General features: G+C 38.3%; 1 protein-coding gene across 1 annotated transcript in view; it reads left to right on the top strand.

The window, feature by feature from the left end:
- Positions 1 to 2,851: 2,851 nt before the first annotated feature.
- EPYC (epiphycan) overlaps positions 2,852 to 23,410 on the top strand; it is a 33,983-nt gene continuing 13,424 nt past the window's right edge. The window contains exons 1-2 of the mRNA XM_019516694.1: positions 2,852 to 3,021; positions 20,566 to 20,719. Coding sequence (XP_019372239.1) covers positions 2,854 to 3,021; positions 20,566 to 20,719 — 322 coding nt within the window. The 5' untranslated portion in view covers positions 2,852 to 2,853. The remainder of the gene's footprint in view (positions 3,022 to 20,565; positions 20,720 to 23,410) is intronic.

The raw sequence follows: 23,410 nt of genomic DNA, 5'->3' as shown, positions 1-23,410 counted from the left end.
AGACAAAGTTAAAAGGAGCCTATATAATCTATTTAAAAATATGAAGATCTTGATGCATGGCATACGTTCCTCGTTACAGCTTGACAAGGTTCCTTTTACTGTCATGTTTATCTTAACATTAGATAGCTTTTACTTTATGTCTATATTTGAATATTTTTATGATAAAGAAAATCAGTTTTAAATATCTAAACATCTTTTAAGTTTCTAACTCCATGTTTTTGTGTGCATTCAAGTATATCCTTGAATAGCAGTAATGCATATAATGTAAATATATTGCATGGTCTTATTTTGTAGAATTTATAATGAATAGGCCCCAAAAGTAAAACTGTTCCTCTTTGTTCCTGATATTTATGAGGAATACTGATAGGCACAGTAACGTCCAATAGCATATATTTTTATTTTTTTTGTAACAAACTCTAGAACTTCTGAAAAATTACATTGGTTTACAGTATTTGTTTCCCTGGACTTCCCTTAGATCTATTTCAGCATAACTACTATCAAGGAGTTTAAAGGCCAAGAAACTTCTCAGGATGAGGTCTCCACTTGAATTATATCACCCTCCCACAGCCCCCAAATCCCACTGCCATTGGTCAGGGTCAAATACCACTGGCTCTGCATTCTGAGCAACTCTGTGCCATTTGAGAAAGTAGAAGCCAAAAGGTAAGTTTTAGTGCTTCTTTTCTTTGATTGAAGAATTGGGTTCTTAAAGTTGGAAAGATTTTTTTTATGATATTTGTTTAACCTGTCCTTTAAAATACTATGTAGATTAGTGATACTATTTACTTTATTTTCCATGGATAGTTCTTAGTTCCTTCCTGTGAGAGGAGTACATAACCTTCACCAAAATATTTAATTTTTTACAGCTACAGTAGATGCCAATAAAATTACAGTGTGTTCCAATATATTACATAATAAATGTACAGAGGCACACAAAGTAGGCAGAGTGCTATAAGCATAGTTAGAAGGTTATTTTTTTCACAGATATTATAATATTACTACTTAACTTACATTTAGTTGCCAATATTGCCTTTGTACATAAGATAAAGTATGTTAAAATCTTTTATATTTAGGAAAATAAATATTTTGAAAGTGTACTAAGCAAACTAAGTGTAAACCATTTTTAAAAGGTTAATTACATAGCATATTTAAAAATAGGAGTTGCTCAGACAAGTTTTCACAGGATAAAAAGAAATTTGTCTGATATAGCAGTTCTAAATTTAGAGTTAGTATACAACAGAACTTATTGTTAGATCATTTGGGAAAAATTCCAGAAATGTGCCAATTACAAAGTGAGGCCAAATAACAACACTGGCAGATGTAGGGAACAGGAGAGAGAGAGACAGAGAGACAGCAAGCGAATGAACATGCAAAAACAAGCTAATATAACTATTCTATCACTTCTACATAGTGTTATCACTTTTACATAGTGCAGTAGATTGGAGAGATCTAGGAAAGACTTCTCATATGAAAAGCAGGATCTTTAATAATCTTGGAAGCCTGCACTAAGAAGCTGCTGTACAAGCAAGCCTTGCCCAACAACAAGCAAATTGGACGCTAGGTTCTCCCAGCAGCCGCTAAAAAAGTTAGTTTGAAAAAAGCAGCGGAGGGAAAAAGAGTGCCTTGTGCTGTTCACCATCCCCAGTGGAATTTCATATCCTCATGCCTAAAGCAGCTTTATAAAGACCTTCTTTCAAGTAACTGAAATTCAGTTGGTTACTCAGTGTATGAAACTTTGAAAGAAAACCATGTAATGATTTTTCTTAATTTCATACACTGTAAAAACTATAAGCTTATAAAGAAAATAATACAACATGTACAGTCTTCAATGTACTATTGTCACACATCAAGATATGGTTTATTAGACTTAGTCACTATTACTGTCATGGCTTCTGTTGGATCAAAGTGAGGTTTAGGTAAAAATATATGAAAAAAGAATGCTGAGTAGCACTACATGTACAGATATTTTAGATGACATTAAGCCAAGCACAAAAGCGTAAGAGAATGAATGCTAATATTCAAACTGAGTATGCCTTCTATAGAACTGTATTAAGTTAGGGAACATTTAAATATGTGAAGTTGGGTGCACAAGTGAATATGCCATACTAGCACTTCTCATTAGAGATGGCTAGAGAAAGAGCAATTGGAGGACAAGGAAGAAAGAAAAAAAGGAAAGGAAAGGAGAATTCTGTCACTTTTGGATAGTGGTAAGAACACAGATTTCTTCCTTCATTCCAGCTACTCCCCATACATAGTCTAAGACACTAGTAAACAGTGAAGTACTTGAATTAAACTACTTCAAGAATAGCGTCGGGAAAAAATGGCTCTACTTCTTGTTGGATTTAGTTAGGTTGACTGGTGCTATGGACAAAAGGATGGTATTCTGTTACTGAACATTTTAAGATGCCAACCATTTTTCCCGTTGTGTGTGTGTGTGTGTGTGTGTGCGTGCGTGCGTGCGTGCGTGCGCGCGCGCGCGCGCGCATACACACACACACTACACACCCATAAAGTAGTATGTGGCTTTTGGTTAACTTCTCAGCTGTTTATGGAGGAAGTTGAAAGGGAATCAAAACCCATTCCTCTTTCAGATAATCAGCATAGCTTTAATGAAGTCTGCAGGATATATGAGCAATAATTCTGACTGAACAGAAACTGAATGGTGTATTAGAGTTTAATCACTGACCTATAAATACACTTTACAGGAATGCCGCTGGAATATTAAGAAGTTCTTCAGCCTTCAGCTTCTTTCTTGCTATTTTATTTGCTTTTCATGCTTGAATGAATTTTCACAGGTGATTTACAGTCCTATTTATACAAATATTTTGGGCTTTTTTCTCCTTTAGAAAAGGAAGAATGAAGACTCTTGCAAATATTTTTCTGGGATTTTTCATCTTTGAGGGCATTGTGGCTGCTCCTACCATTGACACACTAACTTATGACTCCGATTTATATGGCATAATACTTGGAGAGTCAGATAACCTATTTGACCACATTGAAAATGAACAATCTGCTCAGGCAGAGGTAATCTGAACTTCATTTATTCTATTTTTCCATATTGAACAGTATACATAGGTTTCTTCTTCCCCCTTAAGTATTCATAAGTAAGATAAGTCTGTTTTTATTGGCTGGCATGGCATACAAGCGAGTCAAAGAATTTCTATGGAACTTAATATAGAATACTTAATTCATGTTTATGCCTCATCTTCATATGTGGTCCAAGGTCTGTCTCTGATTGCAGTCAATATCTGTCATGATTTTCCCAGGTCTTATAATTTGGCTGCAGTACATTCTGTTCGCTCTCATAGGGGTATCAGTGTCTTAGTAAGATACCGAGAAAAAGAAGAAAATTGGGATATGACAAAACACACATGGCTTCCCATAAAGCAAGGCAGAAAAACTGCTGTGGTTGTATATCTATTTTATCCATTGGAATATGATAAGTATTTCAGTTCTTGTAGTGAAAAAGAGGTGAAGGTGGGAAGGAAAGGTAAGTGTAATAAGATAAAAAAGAATAGAATAAAGATCATAAAGTAGAAAAACAATGAAAAAAAAGACTAAACTAGTTATAGTCTGATTCTACTGTAAGGGCTTAGATGAAACCCCAGTGAGGTAGGACTGACTCATTAGAATGAAGGATCATTAATAAATATTAGATTTAAAAAATATAAACCTCAAATATGATTTGAGGGCTTTGTTACTTAAAAATATACAATTCATAACATTTAGTTTTTCAGTGCTACATGATTTAGAGAGTGACAGAAGCTGTAACTAGCACTTGGTACCAATGTCATAAATATTGGCCTGCAACCAGAGAGCTAAAGAATGAATAGGGCAATTGTAAATAAAACATAAACCAGATCTTCAGAGAGGGAAAGTAAATGTATCTTCACTGAAGTACGTGCTGAACCCCATCTGCAAATCTGCCTTAACATCATGAACACTTTCATAACTATGCTAATATATTAAGAGGTAATAGGCTGTTCCTTTAAAAAATAAGGTGAGAGATTTCTGCTCGCTAACCCAGAAACCCAGCAGACCATAAAAATGCTTGAGCAGGGTTTGCAAACTTTCAAAAATACGAAGTCCACAAGGAGCTGACATGCCTAGGTGAAATTTGTGATTCAGCTACAAACTACCTTTCTTTCCATACAGGCAGTACAATGGTGGAAAGATCAGAATGTAAAACGCTAGATCGGTTGCTTTTTGTTTTTGTACACTTCCTCCATATACAGCTCCTGTTTATAGAACAATGCCTCTGGTGTCTCTTTCCAGATGAAAGCATGCCTGCTGTCTTTATTTTATGTTGAGTAATATAAATTATGAGGTCTGTCTTGCTTAACCTGAACATGGAACCTACACCAAGACTACTGGGTTGGTTCATCGAATCGGAGATGGACAGTTTTCAGCATCTGGTCTTGCCTTCATGATGTTCCAGTTAAACTGTATCTGTCTTATGTACACGGTGATTAGTAAAGGTAAACCTCACGCACTTTGTTTTCTCTGGGATACAACCAAGTAGGCTCCCACCTAACTGGGGGTGGGCCTTTTAAATCAAATTTTCACAATGAAAGACAAAAATCTGAGTTCCTTCCAACAATCTGCAAGGAAATACAGGGTTCCCTGTGCAGTCTTTGTTCCCAGTAACTGAAGAGGAGAATAGCCCCTTCAGCTCAGTCTCCTCACATACTTCCTTAAGAAAATAAAAAAGGGGAGGGGTGAATGATAACTTTATTAATTCCTCTTGTCAGTCTCTCCCCCAGGGTACAGAGTCTCCTCTTACTGAGATCATTGAGTCTTATTTTAAAGTCCTCAAGGGTGCCTGGAGACATGTCAGGAAGCTTCTCTGATGTGCTGTAATTAAAGTGAGCCAGAGCAGGCTTGATTAATTGAGTCTCCTGGAGCCTGCTAATTAGCTTGAGTCTCTTGGACCATGGAGTTAGCATGCTCCAGCTAATTAGCATGCACCAACCGGCCTCTGTATCTTGTGTGGGGGGTGCTTTGGTGGTGGGGGCTCTTTAACTAAAGCTTATTCGATAATCTTTACTTAAAGTGCTCCCACTGCCATTTTGAAGCACGAGGATGCTGATACATGAGACACCGGTGCTTTCATTAGAGCAGTCCTTGGAGTTGCTCTAATTCAAGCACCTCCTTCCCCTCCACCGCCCCCCACAGAGTACTTGTAAAAATGCCCCAGGTTACTGGTCATCAACCATAGCAGCTGAAAGGGAGGTTTTGTAGATTAACAGATCTCCACATCAGAATTTTTTCCAGAAATCTACCCAGAAATTTCTTTTGCTTCCTTCTAACCTGCATCATCTTGAGAAGCTCCCATCAGTGAAAGTTGTTTGTGCTTTGTACCTTTAATAAATCCAATCACCTTTATGCAGATGTCTACCTTTCTTCACTCCAGTGGGCGCATCTACACATACAATTAATGCAGAGCAATAAATTCTGGCATGCCAGAGTTTTTTGCTCCTGGCTGTGCTGTTTGAATGTGTGCCTGGGACTGCAGCATGTTGGAGCAGCCCCGGCTAGCAGAGGGCCCTGGGGAGATGTCTGCCAGCCTGGGGCTACTTCTGCCCAGCTCAGCGTGCAGTGGAGGGACTGGCAGGGACATGAGGGTGCTCAATTGTGGGGCTAGCTGGCAGGCAGCTCCAACACTGAAGTACCCTTGTGACCCAGCCAGCTGGGTCAGTGTCTACATATGTATCGCTGCAGCATCTACACATGCATTGCTGCACATGGGTCATCAGGTTACTATTAACAATTACCAACCCACTATGGAGTTTATCAGTTTCCTGAGGCCTAATAGGACCACATATGTAGATGCCAAGACTTTTACTGGAGAGCTAATTAGGCAACTGCATTAAACATCCCATGCAGGCATGTGAAGTTTAAATTGCAAAACCTTTGCTTAATTCCTAATCTCTACAAATAAAATGCATTTTTGCCTTCTATCACTCTTTTTGGCTATCTGAGATGAAATAGGATCCAATTGTATATGATGTTCTGAGCAATAAAAGTAGTTTTCATTAGAGTAAGAAGCCCTTTGAGAAACTGGATCCTAGAGGGCACAGTCAAATTAGGTGTTTTTTTAAAATTGTATCCAATAGTCCCATAACTGTTATTCATATGCATAAGAACAGACTTACATTAGACCTTTACAGACTAGAAAAGGAAAAGTATTTAGAGTGCATGAGAGAAACATCAGTTCCATTAAAAAAAGAAGAGAAAAAAAAAGGGTGACAGAAAAGGAACAGCTGATAGCTGATATCACTCTTTTATGTAAACACATTCAATGTGGAGTCTATGCTGGCTGTTAGATGAGTACCCTCTCAAACATTGTTATTTTTCAAGACATACTAACAATCTGTAACCAAATTAAATGAGTCTGAGCACAGATTAAGAGCTGCAAGCTTTTTCTAGGCTTCCCAGTGGACAGAAGTTTTTGCAACAGCATAAACTCAGAAGTATGAGCCTGCTCCAAGAACTGAGTATTGGAGAAGCTAAGGGGCTAACTTATTTTTCTGTCTTTGGGGTTTTGTGGTACAGTTGATTATGGTATGAGTCAGCTCAGCAAGAGGTATCTTTTCATGAAAGGTTCACGAAAAAGAAATAATTTGAGAGATGCGTGAGAAAAGTGGTAAAAAAAAGTTGGGGGAGAAGTCATAGGCCTCTTGAAAAATGGTGGTTTTCACCAGCTTGCTTAGTCTGAAGTGTGAAAGCTGCCTAATGGTGACAAAGAACACCTTAAAGAATATTGCCATTTTTTCCCCTCCAATTACAAAACAGTATTCTGCTAAGCTTAAGGAATTTAAACTTAAGTTTTTAACTTGGGGTTCAGCGTCTCGTGTTCTGGAGATTATATTTTCCACGTGGAATCTTTCTTTTCTGGTACACATGAATCTATTGTAGTGTTTTTATGCAATTAACAGTGTCTTCATGGACTATTTTTTCTGACCTACTGGTTTGTTAACCAACTAATGAAGATGTCCATGTTGGAAGCTAGTAGAAGCTAACATGATTGTGTTAATGCAACTTTAAGGTTCACAGAGGTAGAATACGGCAAAGATACACTGGAATACTACCAGGATACTCTGAATACGTGTTTGATGGCCCCTTCGGCTGTATGTGGCATCAGCAGGCAGAGTCCATTTCCTGAAGTGCATTCATCCCATATCACTGGTTTATGTGAAACACATTATAGATTGAAAAATATTGGAAGGAGAGGGTAGCTGAACTTTGTGCTATTCCAGCAGAAAGGTACTGAATTGCAAATTAGATCCTTGCAGCTGCATGCATTAGGTAAGGTCAAATTTTGGCTATGAAAATCAAAACTAGCCTCCAAGCTCAAAGGTGATTGAAATAAGGGGCCCTCCTAAGGATTTCCAACCAAAGGGAGTTTATTGTTAAAAGAACCTTAAATAAAGAAAAGTGTAACTTGAGTAAAAAAAATTATGTGGCACTTGTAAACAGATCAGTGCCAACTACAGACAACAGGAAAAAAAATGTGAAAGAAAATAAACCAAAGAACAAGGAAGAAATACTGAGGTCCTGAAGGAGAAAAAGACTAAGAGGGAGTGTAGCTGAAAGGCAGCTGTCAATTTTTTTCTCCACAATTTTCTCCTGACTTAGATAATCACAGTAGTACAAATACAAATTGAAGCATCAGAGCTTTTCCTCAGAGGACCTTTTATAATTATCTTTAATGAATATTTATATCATGGTAGAGTCCAAATGTTCCAATCAAGACTGGGACTTCATTATACTAGCTACCATACACTAGACACTGTATACAAAGACACTATTCCTTCCCCAGTGGGAGTATATCAAAAGGCCAGATAGTCAAAGGAACTACTGATCTCAGTACACTACTCAACGAGGTAAATAAGTGGCTCAGAAAACTTTCCCACAAAAGATCTCTTTGAAATGAAAACTCAGTTTGGATGGTCTGAGGAAAACCATCAAGAACTAGACAGATTTTTGCTTGCTTCAGCTATCAAAGTTAAAAAAAATATAGCCTATGACTATTGAGTACATTTAACCCCTCTTCTCTAAATTAGACCAAACTATAGAAGACAGGCAAAATTAAAAGGTATGGAAATAAAGAATATTATATATATTAGTTGAGATATGCAATGAGGTGGGGAATTAGAGGCAGAGAAATATGAGACAACTATCCTAGATGACAGGAGCTTAGTAACCAATAATAAGTTAATGAGGCTAGTTAAGGAAGTAGGCCAGGGCTATATCAAGAGGAAGAACTGAGCTGGGGACCAAGGAACAACAAAATAGTCAAAAAAGAAAGCAGATGCCTGATAATGAACCATATATTCATTTATCTTGCAGGCATTACTTTAAATTTAAATCAAATTGGTATTAGCATAACATTGTTATTCAAAAGCCTGAACAAAATTAATTGACTGTCTGATTGCAATTCAGGGTTTACAGGCATGAACAGTAAGCCACCCCTGTAGTTAGTGCACTATTTGCCAAACTTATTTGATAAGGCAGAGACTAAACAGAAAATTCCTGGATGTTAAACAGCAGTCATGGAATATGAGTCAAATGACAGACAACTTGTCTTGGAGCAAGTCTGTACTGAAAATAATTTGAATTTAGTTTTTACTGGGGCCATCTACACGTGCACTTTACTGCCGAGTTGACAAATCAGTTCTGCAGTAAACAATCACCATCTACATGTGAGGTGCTCTTAGGCCAGAGTAAACTAATTAACTCTGCCATATGATAGTACTGCCCAACATGAGTACTATCCTATGGCAAAGTTATTTAGTGTGCCACAATGCACGGGTAGATAGTGACTAGGACTAGCTAAGGCCCTGGTCAAAATTTTGGATAACGTGCATAAACAATGTTGGGAACAGAGGCCAAAACTCTGCTCTTCTCACCCAAAGAAATGCCCTTCACACTAGTTACATTCCCCATGCTTCCTCTTCTAGGACCTCACTCTTCCAGTACAGGGCTGTCCAGCTAGCAATGTATGGGCATTAAGTTACAGTTCCCAGGCTCTTGCTTGACCATTGATTTTTCTACTACTTGGATTGCAACAGCAGTCAGTGCATCTGGGTTCTCCCTCTCTCTCTTCCAGGCACCACTTCCTGTCCTGACCCCGAGGAGTGGGACAGTGCAGTGTGCAATGCAGAAAGCTCAGGGCTGCATGGAGCCACAGTGCAGCAGCAGGGTGGGGAAAACTTTATGCCTTTACAGGTGCAAGATGCAGCAGAGAGAGGAGTTGCCCACAGAACAGCAGCAATGGTGTCCACATGGCCTAGGCATCTGTAGCTCATTGTAGTGCCGCCCTCATTGGTGTGCAGACCTCATTCACTGGGAATCTGGACAGCCCTACTCCAGTAGTACAAACGTTCTTCAGGTTTCCAGCCTAAGTGTTTTCAGTTAGCATATAACCATTGATCTTGTGCAAACTTTGCCATTAGCGCCAATTCTTTTTTTTCCCTCATTTCCCGATACATTTATATAGAAGAATTGTATTCCCAAAACAATTAGGCATTTTAGATCTCAATACTTATCAACAATTTGTACAGTGTGAGATGCAATAAAACCCTACAGTTTTATAGTTATTTTGAGCTACAAGAATAGTTTGTTTCCATTCTTGAGAAGTGGAGAAAATATCCCACTGATCCCCTAATTCAGAGAAATACCTCCATTCAGGAAAGCTGCTAACAATATGCTTTACTTTTACAAATTCAATGATGTGTCAGCTGGCAATTAAGATAAGCACATGCTTAAGGGGTATCAGAGAATTAATCAATTTTTCCTTTGTTGATACTCTTCAAGTTACTATATTTGGGTCCCAAATGATAGACCTATGCATACTGAGCTTCCTTAGGCAGGACAGGTAGCCATTACCTTTGAGTTTCTAGACACAATCTTGGGGTGTAGACAATGTGTCTAGCATCACCTTTTGAGAGCTGAGTCCCTACTGTCTAATTGCCTATACCCTTGTGAGCACTCTGTTGTAATTCACTTCTTCAGGGACACGTGACATTTGAAGCACAAGGCAGGCAAGATTCTTCAGGTAAATGTGAAATCTTTTATAAGACCAATGAAACAGTTGGAATGAGGTTCTCTGCAAGCTTTCGGGCACAAGCACCTTTCTTCAGGCACTGGGAGATTCTGCTGCACTTGTGTTCTCCAAGGTAGGAAAGAAGCTAAAGTAAACATGTAGTGTGTGAAAAGGCAAATGAGTGGAAGTTTGGAAGACAATGAATAGAGATAGGAGGGGTGGTAGGGAGGGGAGGGGAGGGAAGTGTGTGAAGGAATGCAAGCAGCCAGCTTGAGGTAGGTTACTTGGTGTCAGATGTCAGGCAGGTTGTAATGTGTCATAAATCCAATATCTATATTAAAGTACATGATTTTTTGTATCCAGTAGATTTCTGAAGTGAAATTGGTCGGCTTGTCTATGAAAGGTGTTTTGTCAATTTCCTTTGAGAATTAGAACTGAGAGATCAGAGAGGGAGTGATTGTCTTGTGAGAAGCCCCCCCAGATGTTTATCTGTCTCAACTGAGCCCAGCCTTCATACTGCCTGGCTGGAGTAAGCAGGAGTGAACCCTTGCTTCTCCTTGCTCCTGGGACAGTGGACTTTAATAAGTCCCCAGAGTCTCCTACAGTAAGGTCTGCCTACACTGGTGGGCTGGGAAACAAGAGGCCGGGGCCAGGGGTGCAGCCATCCCTGCAGTATGAGTGGCTGCTCCCACATCCCCCTTTGCTGAATCCCGAATTCTCCCTGACACCTTGTATACTAACTTGTTCGATGTGGCTTGATGTTTAATAAGCGGCAACGTACTTGGTTAGCTAGTATCTATAAGGTCCCACCCTGCCCAGTCTTCTGTCTAGCATCAGGTTAACATATCTAGTTGCTTCTTTACCAAGGGTGTTATCTGCCTATGTGTGATACACTATTCATTGAAGCACTGAAGATACAACCATTTCATTAAATTAATCAGAATGTATAAGTTTTACAAAGGCAGACTCTCCAGGTCATATGATATGCTTGCCTGAATTCTAGTATAATGAAAAGCATGTTGTGTACCAACAGTATTTTTATTTATCTTTTTAAACAAACTGTTAAGTTGCTAGCAGCCAGAACTGAATACTTTGTACATGCAGGTTTTTTCCTAGAGTATAAGCCAAGAAAACTCTTCTATTTATATATTCTTTTAATATGCAACGTATCACTAATTGACAAATGGGAAGTGGGAGTTTCTACCTGTGGCAGTGCTTTTATTGCAATTCAAGTTTCCTGACTTTCAGTTGAATTTTGTATTACTTGACCACCCCCCTTTAAAGGCGTAGGTCTATTAAGGAAATTTTACTGAAAAGTAGAGATCTAAAGTAACATGTATCCTGAGACTTGAACAGTTTTTTTTTTTTTAACCCTCTCTCTCCAAACAATAAGTTTGTACTTCTTGTTATGGGTGCCTCAGAGTAAATATAGCTGTGGTCTGTACTACATAGTTAAAATTATATTTTAATTTTATCAAAACTGAATGCTTGGCTTGAAAAAAATATTGTATATTTTAAAAAATCTGCAGCTCCTGGGAAACTAGTCAAAGTCATAGCTTTTAAATACCAGTACTGGTTTCCTATTTTTTTTGTAGTCATCAATATAATTAATTAGCTGTCAGTTGCGCCCATGCCAGCTTTCAAATTCTCAGTTTGTATTCCTAGGAATTTTTTAATTAATAAAAATCAAGGGAAGGACATCATATTGCTGTGGGTAAAATACTATTAACAATGGATGAAGAGTTCAGTTCATAAGTCTAGAGAACGTCAAGAAGCATCTTAAAATCTGGGTAAGACTAGGGGAAAAAAAGGGAACCCTCTCCCCTCCACCACTATTTCTTATTGCCTATTTTCACCTTGTTTATATCTTAGCATTGCTATAGCAAATCTATGAACAATGCAATTATTGTCATTAAATATAATGCTCCTGCTTTTTCTTGTCCTCAGAGAAAAAAGCTGTTCCAACTCCCTGTAACATGTGTCACCAACTAAAAAGGGTCCTTTATGAACCCTATACCAATAGTTATTATAGGTTCAAATGAGAACTCAACCATAATTATATCCATCCTCAACATTGCCACTACACATTAAATGTGAGGAGTGGCATATAAAGGGCTTTTACCTGTTTCTGGGTGATAAAAATGGTGCCTTCTGTCCAGGTATAGACACTACACTTTTACCATTATAAATGATTGGATGCCTGTAACAAAACAGAAGCTCAGCACATAGACTGACTTAAAAACAGTGGAAACCAGTCTACAATTCTTCCCCTCCTCACCACCAAAGGGTAAATGCATGTCCTGTTAGCTACTCATCTAAACTACATTGCTTACAGAAAACCTCATAACTTGGATCGATTCCACCTCAGGCTTTTTGAATGTCTTTACCCAGCCTCCGACTATGACTTGCATCAGCACCCAATGAGGATACTGGAACAGTAAAAATACAATGTAGACAGTCTTGTCTTTGGAAAAGCAAGGTTCAGGATACCCGTTTGGTATGCAATGATCCTTTTTGGTGAACAAGAATGATCAATGGACTATTTCTCCTTCTCAAACAAGATTCAGTGAACAACCATGAGTTCGCCAAAATTTTCACAGGCAGCAGCCACGGACATTACATTTCTGAAAGATCAGGTTACAACTTTTTATTTATACAGTTCTGTGCAAACAATTGATAGTGTAGCTACTCTGAAGAATGCACAATCTAAATACACATTACATTACCAAGAAAATCCCTGCTGTTTCCTGTGTTACTGATCTATTCTTTTTATTTATTATTGTTTAATTAGGATAATAAAAGGAAAAAGCCATGAAATACAAAAGATCAAGAAGATACTAGACTGAAGCCACTTACTGAAAGGGGCTAGGGAAAAGACTTTATACCTAGGCATTTTCTTGTGAAAAGAAACCTTTGGAAGTTGCAGAAGTGCTGTGGGGAATACGATCCTTCTAAAAGAGCAAATGGCTGCTACGAGGATCCTTTACATTTTAAAAGTTCTATTTGCAGTTTATAGTAAAGCTTCCAAAGTGAAAATAGTGTGAAAATAGTGGGAACTTCAGATTCCCACATGGACTCAAAATAATACAATATATCATCTTTGATCTTAAAAGATTTCCAAAGCATTATATAGACAAACTATAAAGCATTCTTATACTTTATCAGCTAATTGAGTTCAATCAATTCTGAAATATAAGACCTTCCAGCCCTCGCCTCCTGTTTTTTGCCACGTTAGGCTCAGATTGTTTGGTTCACTTTGTAAGGATCTATCCAGTTTAATGTAATAAAATTCATAGATGTTAGGGTCGGAAGGGACCTTAGCAAATCATTGAGTCTGACCCCCTGCCCTCGGCAGAAAAGAGTGCTGGGGTCAGATGACCCCAGCCAGGTGCATGTCTAGCCTCCTTTTAAAGACCCCCAATGTAAGGGAGAAACCCATTCCAGATTTTGGCAACCCTTACCGTAAAGAAGTTCTTCCTGATGTCTAACCTAAATCTGCTCTGTCAGTTTGTGGCCGTTGTTCCTAGTGACTCCAAGGGGTGCCCTGGTAAACAGAGCATCTCCTATTCCTTGCTGTCCCCCCTGATTGTAGGCGGTCACAAGATCACCACCCAGCCTTCTCTTGCAGAGGCTGAAGAGATCCAGGGCCCTGTAATTCAGCTCTATTTTCTTTTATTCACCCTCTCCTAACACCTGCACTATATATATTATTTCTTCTTTCTCCTTCTCCAGTCTTTTGTGACTCTTTTTTTCACCACTCCTAGTACCAGCACGAGCTTGCCATCAGAACCTCCATTTTCCCCATCCATCAACTCCCCAAATGTACATATTTCAATTTATTCAGTCATTATTCAATTCTAACTAAATGAATTTGTCCTCACTAGTATACTTAATCATAACAAGTTAACAAACGTAATAAAAATAGATTTCAAAGGGAAAAAGTGATATAAATGAAATTAATTAGAGTGCATTTTGAGAAATAACCTCTTAAATTTTCTTCTATATACTATAATGAGCCACATGCACATAGAAAAACTGGTTTCACAGTTAACACCTCATTTTGAGACTAGCATCCAAGGGAAAAATAAATAAATCAATCAATCAAAAAAATGGTGCTGCTGTTACAAAAGAAAACACACCGAACATGGCTGCACTATAGCCTGAACCAAGCTAACTAATTTCAGTAGAAAAGTTACCATTAACTTCAGTTGGATCAGGCCCTATTTTAGTAAAATTTATACCTGAAAAGATTAAAAGTTATCATATAAATGTAGACAGAATATAAATTGTAAGGAGGTACTGAATATCAATTATTTAACCAGAAGTCCATGAGACCAAGAAAGCTCAGCATTCCTGATTTACTGGTAACTTAATACCTATTTTCTGTAAACTGAATAACGATTTCAGGTTCCTTTCTGGGACCTCATTTTCAGAAGCTGGTGCTCAGAACTTTCTTGAAAACAACCTGCTTTCAAAGAGTATCAAGGCAGGCAACCAAAATAAGCAGTCACCTCTGAAAACGTAGGTTATACCATATATACATGCAAGAAAGGGAACCTCTAAAGAATCTATGGACATATTTGAGCCTCTAGAAAAGATTTAATTAAGTTAGATTGTATTTCTTTAGAAACATTTTATTACAGTGTGGGTGTATAGCCTTGTCTCTATTTCTTATGCTTCTACTTACTACATTTGTTCTTTCTTGACTTGCATCCCTGTAAGTATGCAGCCTTAAAGTTTTCTCTCTCTATATGAGCACAAGAACAAATACATTTCTTCATGTATATTTTCATATCTGGTTTCTATAGATGTCATACAAAAAGAAAGGATATATATAGCTCTTTAAACAAAAAGTTATGGTATCTACTGCCTATCTTAGAAAATTGATAATGGTTTTAAAAACATCACAATGTTTCAGCAAAGAAAAAAATGGTGGGGGGGGAAGGGATTGAAGAAAAAGTGAGTTAAATTCTTCAATCTAGCTAGTTAGCTTTCCTTCTCTGCAGTTTTTTTGTTGTTGTGTTTTGCTTGGGTTTTTTTGTAAAATTCACTGTCTTAGAAAAACAAAGAAAATCTAGAGTACAACAGGATAACAAATACTACATCATGTAGAAACACAGCTGCCTGAAATAACAGCATTTCTAATATGGCAAAACATTGCCAAAAGATACAAAAATATCTGGAAGATAAAGGACTATTTTGCATAATATGAATTCTATGAAATGTCTTTCTTTTGTTAGTATCTTGTGTGATCCATCAAACATGTAGAAGATGGAGGCTTGCATATATTAGATGGATGATAATAAAAAACAGACTTTCACGTCTCAGTCACTAATTCACATCCAGTTTTCTGACAGGTACCTAATATATATATCAGTTACTAAAGGAAAAGTGTCAATAAAAAACTACTATTAAAACTGGCATTTTCTTTGACCGTCTTAGCAGAAGTGCTGCTGATTGGGCATGTCTACACATTTATTAATGTGCCGTAATTACAGTGCACTACGTTTAGTACCTGTAACAACAGGTATTAATTTAATGCACCATAATTGGTGTGACTGCACATAACCACAGGTGAATGCTTTTCAGGTGATGTTTAACACCTATTGGATTAATTCTACTGCACACTAGTTCAGTTGAACACTTTTTGCTAGCTGCGCTAATGCGCAGTAGAATTAGTCCAATGGGCACTAAACATCTTGTGTAAACATGCCCACTGAGTAGTCACGCATTGTCAATACTAGTCAGTATTTTAGCATACTGGCATGGAAAGCATGGGGGAGTTTGCACTGCTACTGCCCATACCAGTTCTATTTGAAAGCAATAGGAAAAGAGTGGGTATACAGAGTATCATTCCATAACCAGAGGGGTTGTGGAATCTCCATCCTTGGAGGTTTTAAGACCTAGCTAGACAAAACCTTCGCTGGGATGAGATAAATGGGGAGGGTCCTGCTTTGAGCAGGGGTTAGAATAGATTACCTCCTGATGTCCCTTCTAACCCTAATTTTCTACGATTCCATGATTCACAGGCATTAACTTAATTTAAAAGTACAAATACAGGTATCTGCAAGATTACTCAGGGAAACTATAGGAAGAATGGTGGTCCTGCATTTAGCGCACAGGGATGGAACACCACATTCATTTCCTTGCTCTACCAAAGACTATAGATATGTCTATACAGAATAAATAAACATCATACAGAGATATCCTAAACCAGGGGTGGCCAACCTGCAGCATGCATGCCACAAATGGCAAGTGAGCAGTCATGATGTACAGCATGCAACAGACTGGGGATGAGACAGGCAGCACACCAGCAGACAGGGTATGGAGCAGAAAGCAGAGCAGCAAATCAGACCTGGGAAGAGGACTGAAGTGGCACTCAGGGAGGACATAGAGCTAATTTATCACATGCCTGCCAAAAAGGCTGTCCTACTGCCCTAATCTAAACATCTGTTCATGCTAATTCTGGAGCCAGAAGCAATGCAGTTGTGTTAATGCCGTGCACCCAGGCTAATTAATATGCTAAGAAGCATCATTTACTTATTTGGCTATTGTACTATGCAAATGGCTAGGGAGAGAATTTACACACAACTGGTATGCAATTAGAAACTAGTTCAAATCTGTTATGCAACAGAAGTTCAGTGCACATAAAGCACTTTCAAAATGGCTGAAACCAGTTTAAGATGAAGCGGGATGGATGACATATCAGATTTAACTGATTATGGGTAAAGCAGTTTATTGAACTTCTGTCCCAGATCCCCTCCAGATGCAAATTTAACTCACAGCAGTGGGCCACTGCAGGCATGTGACTGCATTTCTGGAAGCAATAGTGAATGTCTGTTCACTTGCTTATTGAGTCTATCTACACAGCTTAGACTAAGCTGCGAAGATTTAATTGATTCAGCCTTGGGTTTTTTAACTGTCTGTACTTAGCCAATATGGCTATAGTGAATCCGGCGTCACACTTCTTGTGTGTAGATCTAGCTCAAGTTATCTTTGCTTGGGGCTGCCTTGTTCTCCATAGATATTTTATATGACCTCAGATGATTCATGTATGTTGAAATTCTAGTCTCAATGAAGTCAGTGGGAGATTTTGCCATTGACTTTAGTCAGGCCAGGATTTGACCTGCATTCACTTTCAAGTGTAAAACAGAACAATGTTCATTTATTTCAGAAGCACTTTGTGTAATTTAATAAATGAAATATTGTTGAATTACTTTGAGATTCTGAAATGGAAAGTCATGTTTTAGATTGAGATCATCTATTTTAAAACATATCAGGATTCCAATGATATGCCTAAAAATCCAGATCTTGTCTTGTAATAATACAGTGAAAGATAAAAACACCACCAGGAGACCATTATTTATGTCCTGACCTCTCTGCAGAGGGGTCATATGGGATAGATAAGATTGCAGGAATTTAACAGCCCTAAGGCAGCTCTCACTGGCTCTATGGAATATTGTTATATTATCCTCTAAACAACAGACACCACCTTCTCATAAGAAGATAAGATTTAACATCAACCAAAACCAATAAAAACAGATGAACAAAGTATTTTAAATACACACACGTCTGGAGGTAGCAGATGACGACCTGAAATCTGCCTCTTATTGGATATTGTCAATAACTTGTCTCTATGAAGCTCAATGATTACTTTCCTAGAACTTTCTGTGCACTACCGTGCCCCTGTCTTACTTGCATTAAGATGTGCACAAAGGCATTCTTGTGTCTGAACCCTGCCTTGGCGATTCAAATTCTGCACTGACAAAAAGGGACATTTTACCAGTGTCCATGAGATGAAGGAGTCGCATTCTGCAGACAGCATATGCAAGCACTTTTGTACAGTGCTATCACTAGGTCAATAAGTCTGGGAATGTCTCTCTCCTCTAGACTTTCTCCATCCAGAGAACATCTGTCCCCATTTCCTGTGTTCCCTTGGTCTTCTTTTGATTTATCTCTAAGTCCATTCCTGTTAAAGCTGCTTCACTCTCAGGCCCACAGATGGGAACAGTGTGTGTGTTGTTACATATAGTAACAAGGTTCATCATCATCATCACTCTTACCCCAACCTGACAAGCACTCATTTGATGCCTTTTGAAGGAGTTACTCTTTTTCACTATACTGCAACCCCTTCTTAGAAGTTTTCCAACTACTGGTACTTCATATTTGCAGCAGAAAGTTATTTTGTTTTAAATACATTTAAAAGACAATACATAGGACTCATTTAAATCTAGTTTAAAAATTGGGGCAATATACAGGCCAAATTTTCTTGGGTGAAACTAATTCAGTGAGGTAAGAACCGATTCTGAGGTACTGGGAATCTCATGTGAGATTCTGAGCTGCCTCAGTATTCAGTATACAATTAATGTGACTGAATATAATCTAGCTCAGTTTGAGCTGGAATAAAGAAGTAATCCCAACATCACCATCTACATATGCATTTAAACACAGTAATTTACTGCTCTGCCAGATACTACTTGGGAGTATCAGGTAGCACAGTAGATGGGACTGTCAGGTAGCACAGTAAATTATTCTACTGCACCCCAATTGCTGCACACATGTAGACAGTGATGTGTAGTTAGTAAAGCATCTCATGTAGCTCACTGTCTTCAATTTAACAGCTCCAAGTATCAGGTGTCTAATCACCACCTAAATCCAACTCTATTATTATGCAAAGAATAGGTGTTAGTTGCTAAATAGCTTTGCAGTTCAGGACTGAGACAATGTTTCAAGCACAGGTAAAGTTACAACACAATATTTATAAAAATGAAGAAGCATTTCTTGTTTCAGGATTAAAGGTGAGGTAAGAAGATAAAAAAGTTATCCTTTCAGAAATAAAATAAAACCACCCCTGTAGCTGAGGAAGATTACTCAAGCTAAACATTCACAGTGCGATTAGACTAGTGTACAGGAACAACTTTGTTCATCATTGAGACACAGGCCAAGTGCCAAGTGTGTTAGTTTAACCTAATCAATTTTCATGGAAAGCCTTATATAAAAAAAATCTTAACCACCTGCATTTTCCTGATGCTTTCTATACACGTTCCATACTTTTACAACAATGATTTATGAGTAGTGGCTCCAGCTGCCAAGCAGCCAGTTCTCCACTGGGACCATGGGACCAAGAGTGAATGTGGCAGGGGAAGGTCAGCTTGGAGCCGTGGGGATTCAGAATGTTTATTACATGGTCTCTGCTGAGGTGAGGATGGCTGAAATACTTTTAACATCTTTCTTCCACACCAAGGAAAAGGGACCGTATGGTCTAAATCACAAGCTCTGTTCAGATATGGACAGAGGAAAGTGTTAAATGTAACGCTTTGCACCTAGAGAGGTGACCATCACTTCAGCAGTCATGCAAGATCCGAGACATTTAATGAATAATACAGATATGATTCCGTATAAAATAATACTAACACACTTACCTCAAAAAGGGGAGGTTGGAAGGAGGAAGAAGTATGAAAATAATTATTTACATCTAAGGAAACCAAGACATACAGTTAAAATGACTTTTCCAAAGCCACACAGCAAGCTACTGGCAAAGTCCAGGTTAAAATTTATGATTTACTAATTCCCAATGACCCATTCATTCAACCAAACTACACTACTTTTCTGCAGCTGTAAGCTTCCCCTAAGACGCTTGCCAATTCTGCTATATTTTTTACGATAGTTTATAGTATCATACCTGCTTCTAAATAGTGAATTAGTTTTGGAGAAAGATCAACAGAATGCAATTGTATCCTTACAGTCAGTATGACATCAACTGGTTCTTTTAATCATTTTGGGAGTAGGGGGCAGGGAAGGGAAAAGGTTTTCTAATTCCATAGAAGGGTTTGCCAAAATTGAGATTTTTATGAGTATAGTTTTTCATGCTCGTCTAGACCCGTCTTTACAGTCTCACTTTCTGTCCTCTAGAATCAGTGATAAGTAAAACTACAGCATAGCTTTCAGACAGCAAAATGGTTGATAAACACTGATGTTGATTTATTTTGACAAGCCCTAACTGCCATTCCTGTCTTGTAAGTGTGTTTTATATAAACTTACTGCAGTTTATACAACAATGTAGGCCTGTACAACTTCACCACATTTGGATTTATCCTGACAGATTTTGCAATTCTATTTTCAGGTGATTGATATATTTTTCTTTGGAGCTTCTTAGTCACTTTTAACTCATCAGACCCAGGATCAGCTAAATCACAGAACTGGTTATTCAACCTTGATAAAGGAGAACTCATTTAAAAGCTTCTATTAATATAGAATGTGTGTGTGTTAAGGGAAAGATGTTGAGAAAATATTTGATAGCTAAAGTAAATAAATGTTGCAGTTTTATGAACTGTATCATTGCTGACCAAGTTAAATGTCAGCTCCTAACTGTGGAATAAAATGCAGGTATACTGCTCAGCCTCAGAGTATGTGTGACCTCTAGTGGTAGAAGCTGGTAAATGAAACACAGATAGAAGAACACCAGCCAAAGATCAAAAATGTTTCATGTAGCTCATTAATATAACTGTGTTTCTCCCCAGACAGAAGTTGGCACAATATTACCTTTTGTAACTCAAGACAGTTATTCCTCTGCACCACTGACCGAAGAGCCTGAGGAGGAAGCATCAACGCCAAAACTTATCGATGGTTCCTCACCACTGGGCTCTGGGGTTCTTGGGCCCCAAACACATGATGGTTAGTAAAGAAAACAACAAAAAGGGGGGGAATTTAATGGGGTTGACTTTCATGCTGTACTGTATGTGCTGTGTCCACAGATGGATTTGCATTTCTTTTCTTAAATGACTAGCATAGGTTGAATATTGAGATAAATAGCCAAAACAGTCTCACAAAATAATTTCTGATGAAAAATGGCCAGTCCAAAATTTCACAAAAGGAACTTTTTCATAAGAGTCAATATTTTCAGCATACTCAATATTTTGTAAAAGTTACCACAATAGTTTTATTGATATTTTATCTGAAATATTTTCCTACAAAGTGCATTTTCATTTTTGACTGCCTTTAATGGATTTCAGTAGACATGAGTTTATTGAGTTCATAGAATCATAGAGAAATAGGGCTGGATGGGACCTCCAAAAGATCTCCAAGGCAGGAACATCCCTATCCAAACCATAATCTAAACTTTATGTAAGATTACCATTAACCACAATACAATGAAAACCTAACACCTTAACCTGCCACAAGTAAAGCAGAGGAACCACAGCAGCCAATGTCCTGCTTCCATGAAAAATTGAGAATATATGCTCAAGAGATCCTGGGTAGAGGGCCATTGCCCCCACTACACAGGAAATCAACCCCCCACCCCAGTCCTTACCAATCTGACTGTGGGATAAAATTTCTTCCTGGCCCAAAATATGGTGATAGGTCTGACTGAGCATAAAGGCAAGACCCACAAGCATTTGTCCCAGCACGAGCATTGGTACACCCCAATCAAAAGTCCCCAGCCTTGGCTATAGCCAATACCCAATGCCTCTAAGGAAGTCTTAAAAACACCCTGACACATGGGGAGGGCATGGGGGGGCAAAGCCCAGAAGCATGGGACATAAGTACAGTAGAACTAGGGGTGCACTATAAACTAGATCATCCCCAACCACTATCTGCCCAACCTCTTCTTGAGCACTTCCAGTGATGGACAGTCCCCAGCTTCCCTAGAAAGTCTATTCCATGACCTCACTGTTCTAGCAGAGAAGTTTTTTTCTGGATAACCAATCTAAACTTACTTTGCTAAACCTTCAAGCCATTGGTCCATGTCCCCTTCTCTTCTTATGTCTCCTCTTAAGCACCTTTTCCACAAACTTAACATGCCTCACTGTATTAGCCTCTCCTCATATGACTTGCTTTCCAAGCCCTTTATCATCTTTGTTGCCCACCTCAGAAGGCTAACTTCTCCATGTCCATTTTAAAATTTGGAGCCCAGAGCTGTACACAGTATACCAGATGAAGCCTAACCAGTGCCAAGTTCAAGAAATATTTAAACATATGTTAACACACACAATATGAAAAATTTAGCAAAAATGGAACATGAGCCCATTTTAAAAATTGCAAATAAGAAGTAACTTATAAGAAATTCCCCATGAAACTAGTTTTCTAGTTTTGGACCTCATCTCATAACATAGGGATTTTTTTATAAGTTATAATTCCTTTAAAATCTAGAACAAAACAAACTCTGTAAAACATAAAAATAACTCCACCAAATATTAACAATAGTTAATGGCTAAACTAAACTGAAGTTGAATATGGAAGAAGTTTGGTTTGTGGTCTGTGCCTTAAAAGAACAAGCACCACAGCCAGTATTCCCTTTGAGTATTCTCAGGTAGCCACAGCTGATGGTCCTTATGCTCACTGGAAATTGACATTTTTGGAGGGAATAAATGCTAAGTATTATTTCCCTAGTTAGTTGCATTTTCTAGTCTAATAAACAACTTAGAAAACAATTAAAACAAACAAAAAGCCAGTTCAACTCTTTCAAATTGTAAATATATTTAATGTGCACAAACTACTCAACTGACAAATTATGCTTGATGAAGAAAAAAATATACATCAGTACAAAATAGGCAATTGGGTCCATGGCTGAAGTGGAATATTTACACCCTTAGTCAGAGATTCAGTAACATTTTAGGATATTCACAATGGTCTCAAAGTCATCTGGCCAAGCACAAATTCCCCACCATGTGGAAAACAGAACTGGAAGTAGAAAACTTTGCAAATAAGGTGAAATAGTATATTTTAATGCTGTTTCAGCAGTAGCTAAATGTTTTATTTATAAATGCACAGCTTTCAGGCAGTTATAACTCAAGGGATGATAGGCATCTGTCCTGATGTCAAAGTTCTGGATCAGAGATGTTAATTAAAAACGATGAAAAGGAAATTGAGATCCTGTGTCCATAACCCTGTAAAAAAAATTCATTTCCTTAAAAGCCATCCCAAAATACTGTTTACAGAACTAAGCTTAAGCAATGCAATAAGTTTCAAAGCCAGCACATTTGAATCTCTAGAATAGTAACTGGGCAGGTCAATGGGAATAGTTTTACTACTCTATTAGAGGTTGGTTTTTTTTTTTAATGTAAAACTGTCTTTTCTCATGAATAAGTTTCTTATGAAAGTGGATTACTTTTCTAAGTGGCAACGTGTAGGGGGTACATGGGGTGAACATGCACCCCGAGAGCACCGGTGCACCCCCTGATCAGCCGCGCTCACCGCTTAGATGATGGGCAGGCGGGAGTGCTAGTGCCCCCCCTTGCAAGTGCTAGCTGATCGCTGCAGCCGCTCCCAGAAGAAGTAGCCACAGCCATTCCTGTAAGTGGCTGCAGCAATTGCCCACAGCATGATTTGCTGCGGGCAGTGAGTTTGGGTGTGGGGGGTCTCCCC

The sequence above is a fragment of the Gavialis gangeticus genome, unplaced genomic scaffold, assembly GCF_001723915.1.
Source record: "Gavialis gangeticus isolate Ggan-Ray unplaced genomic scaffold, GavGan_comp1, whole genome shotgun sequence".
Taxonomy (NCBI): domain Eukaryota; kingdom Metazoa; phylum Chordata; order Crocodylia; family Gavialidae; genus Gavialis; species Gavialis gangeticus.
The sequence above is the reverse complement of the archived record's forward strand: the minus strand, read 5'-3'. Positions and strand labels throughout refer to the sequence as shown.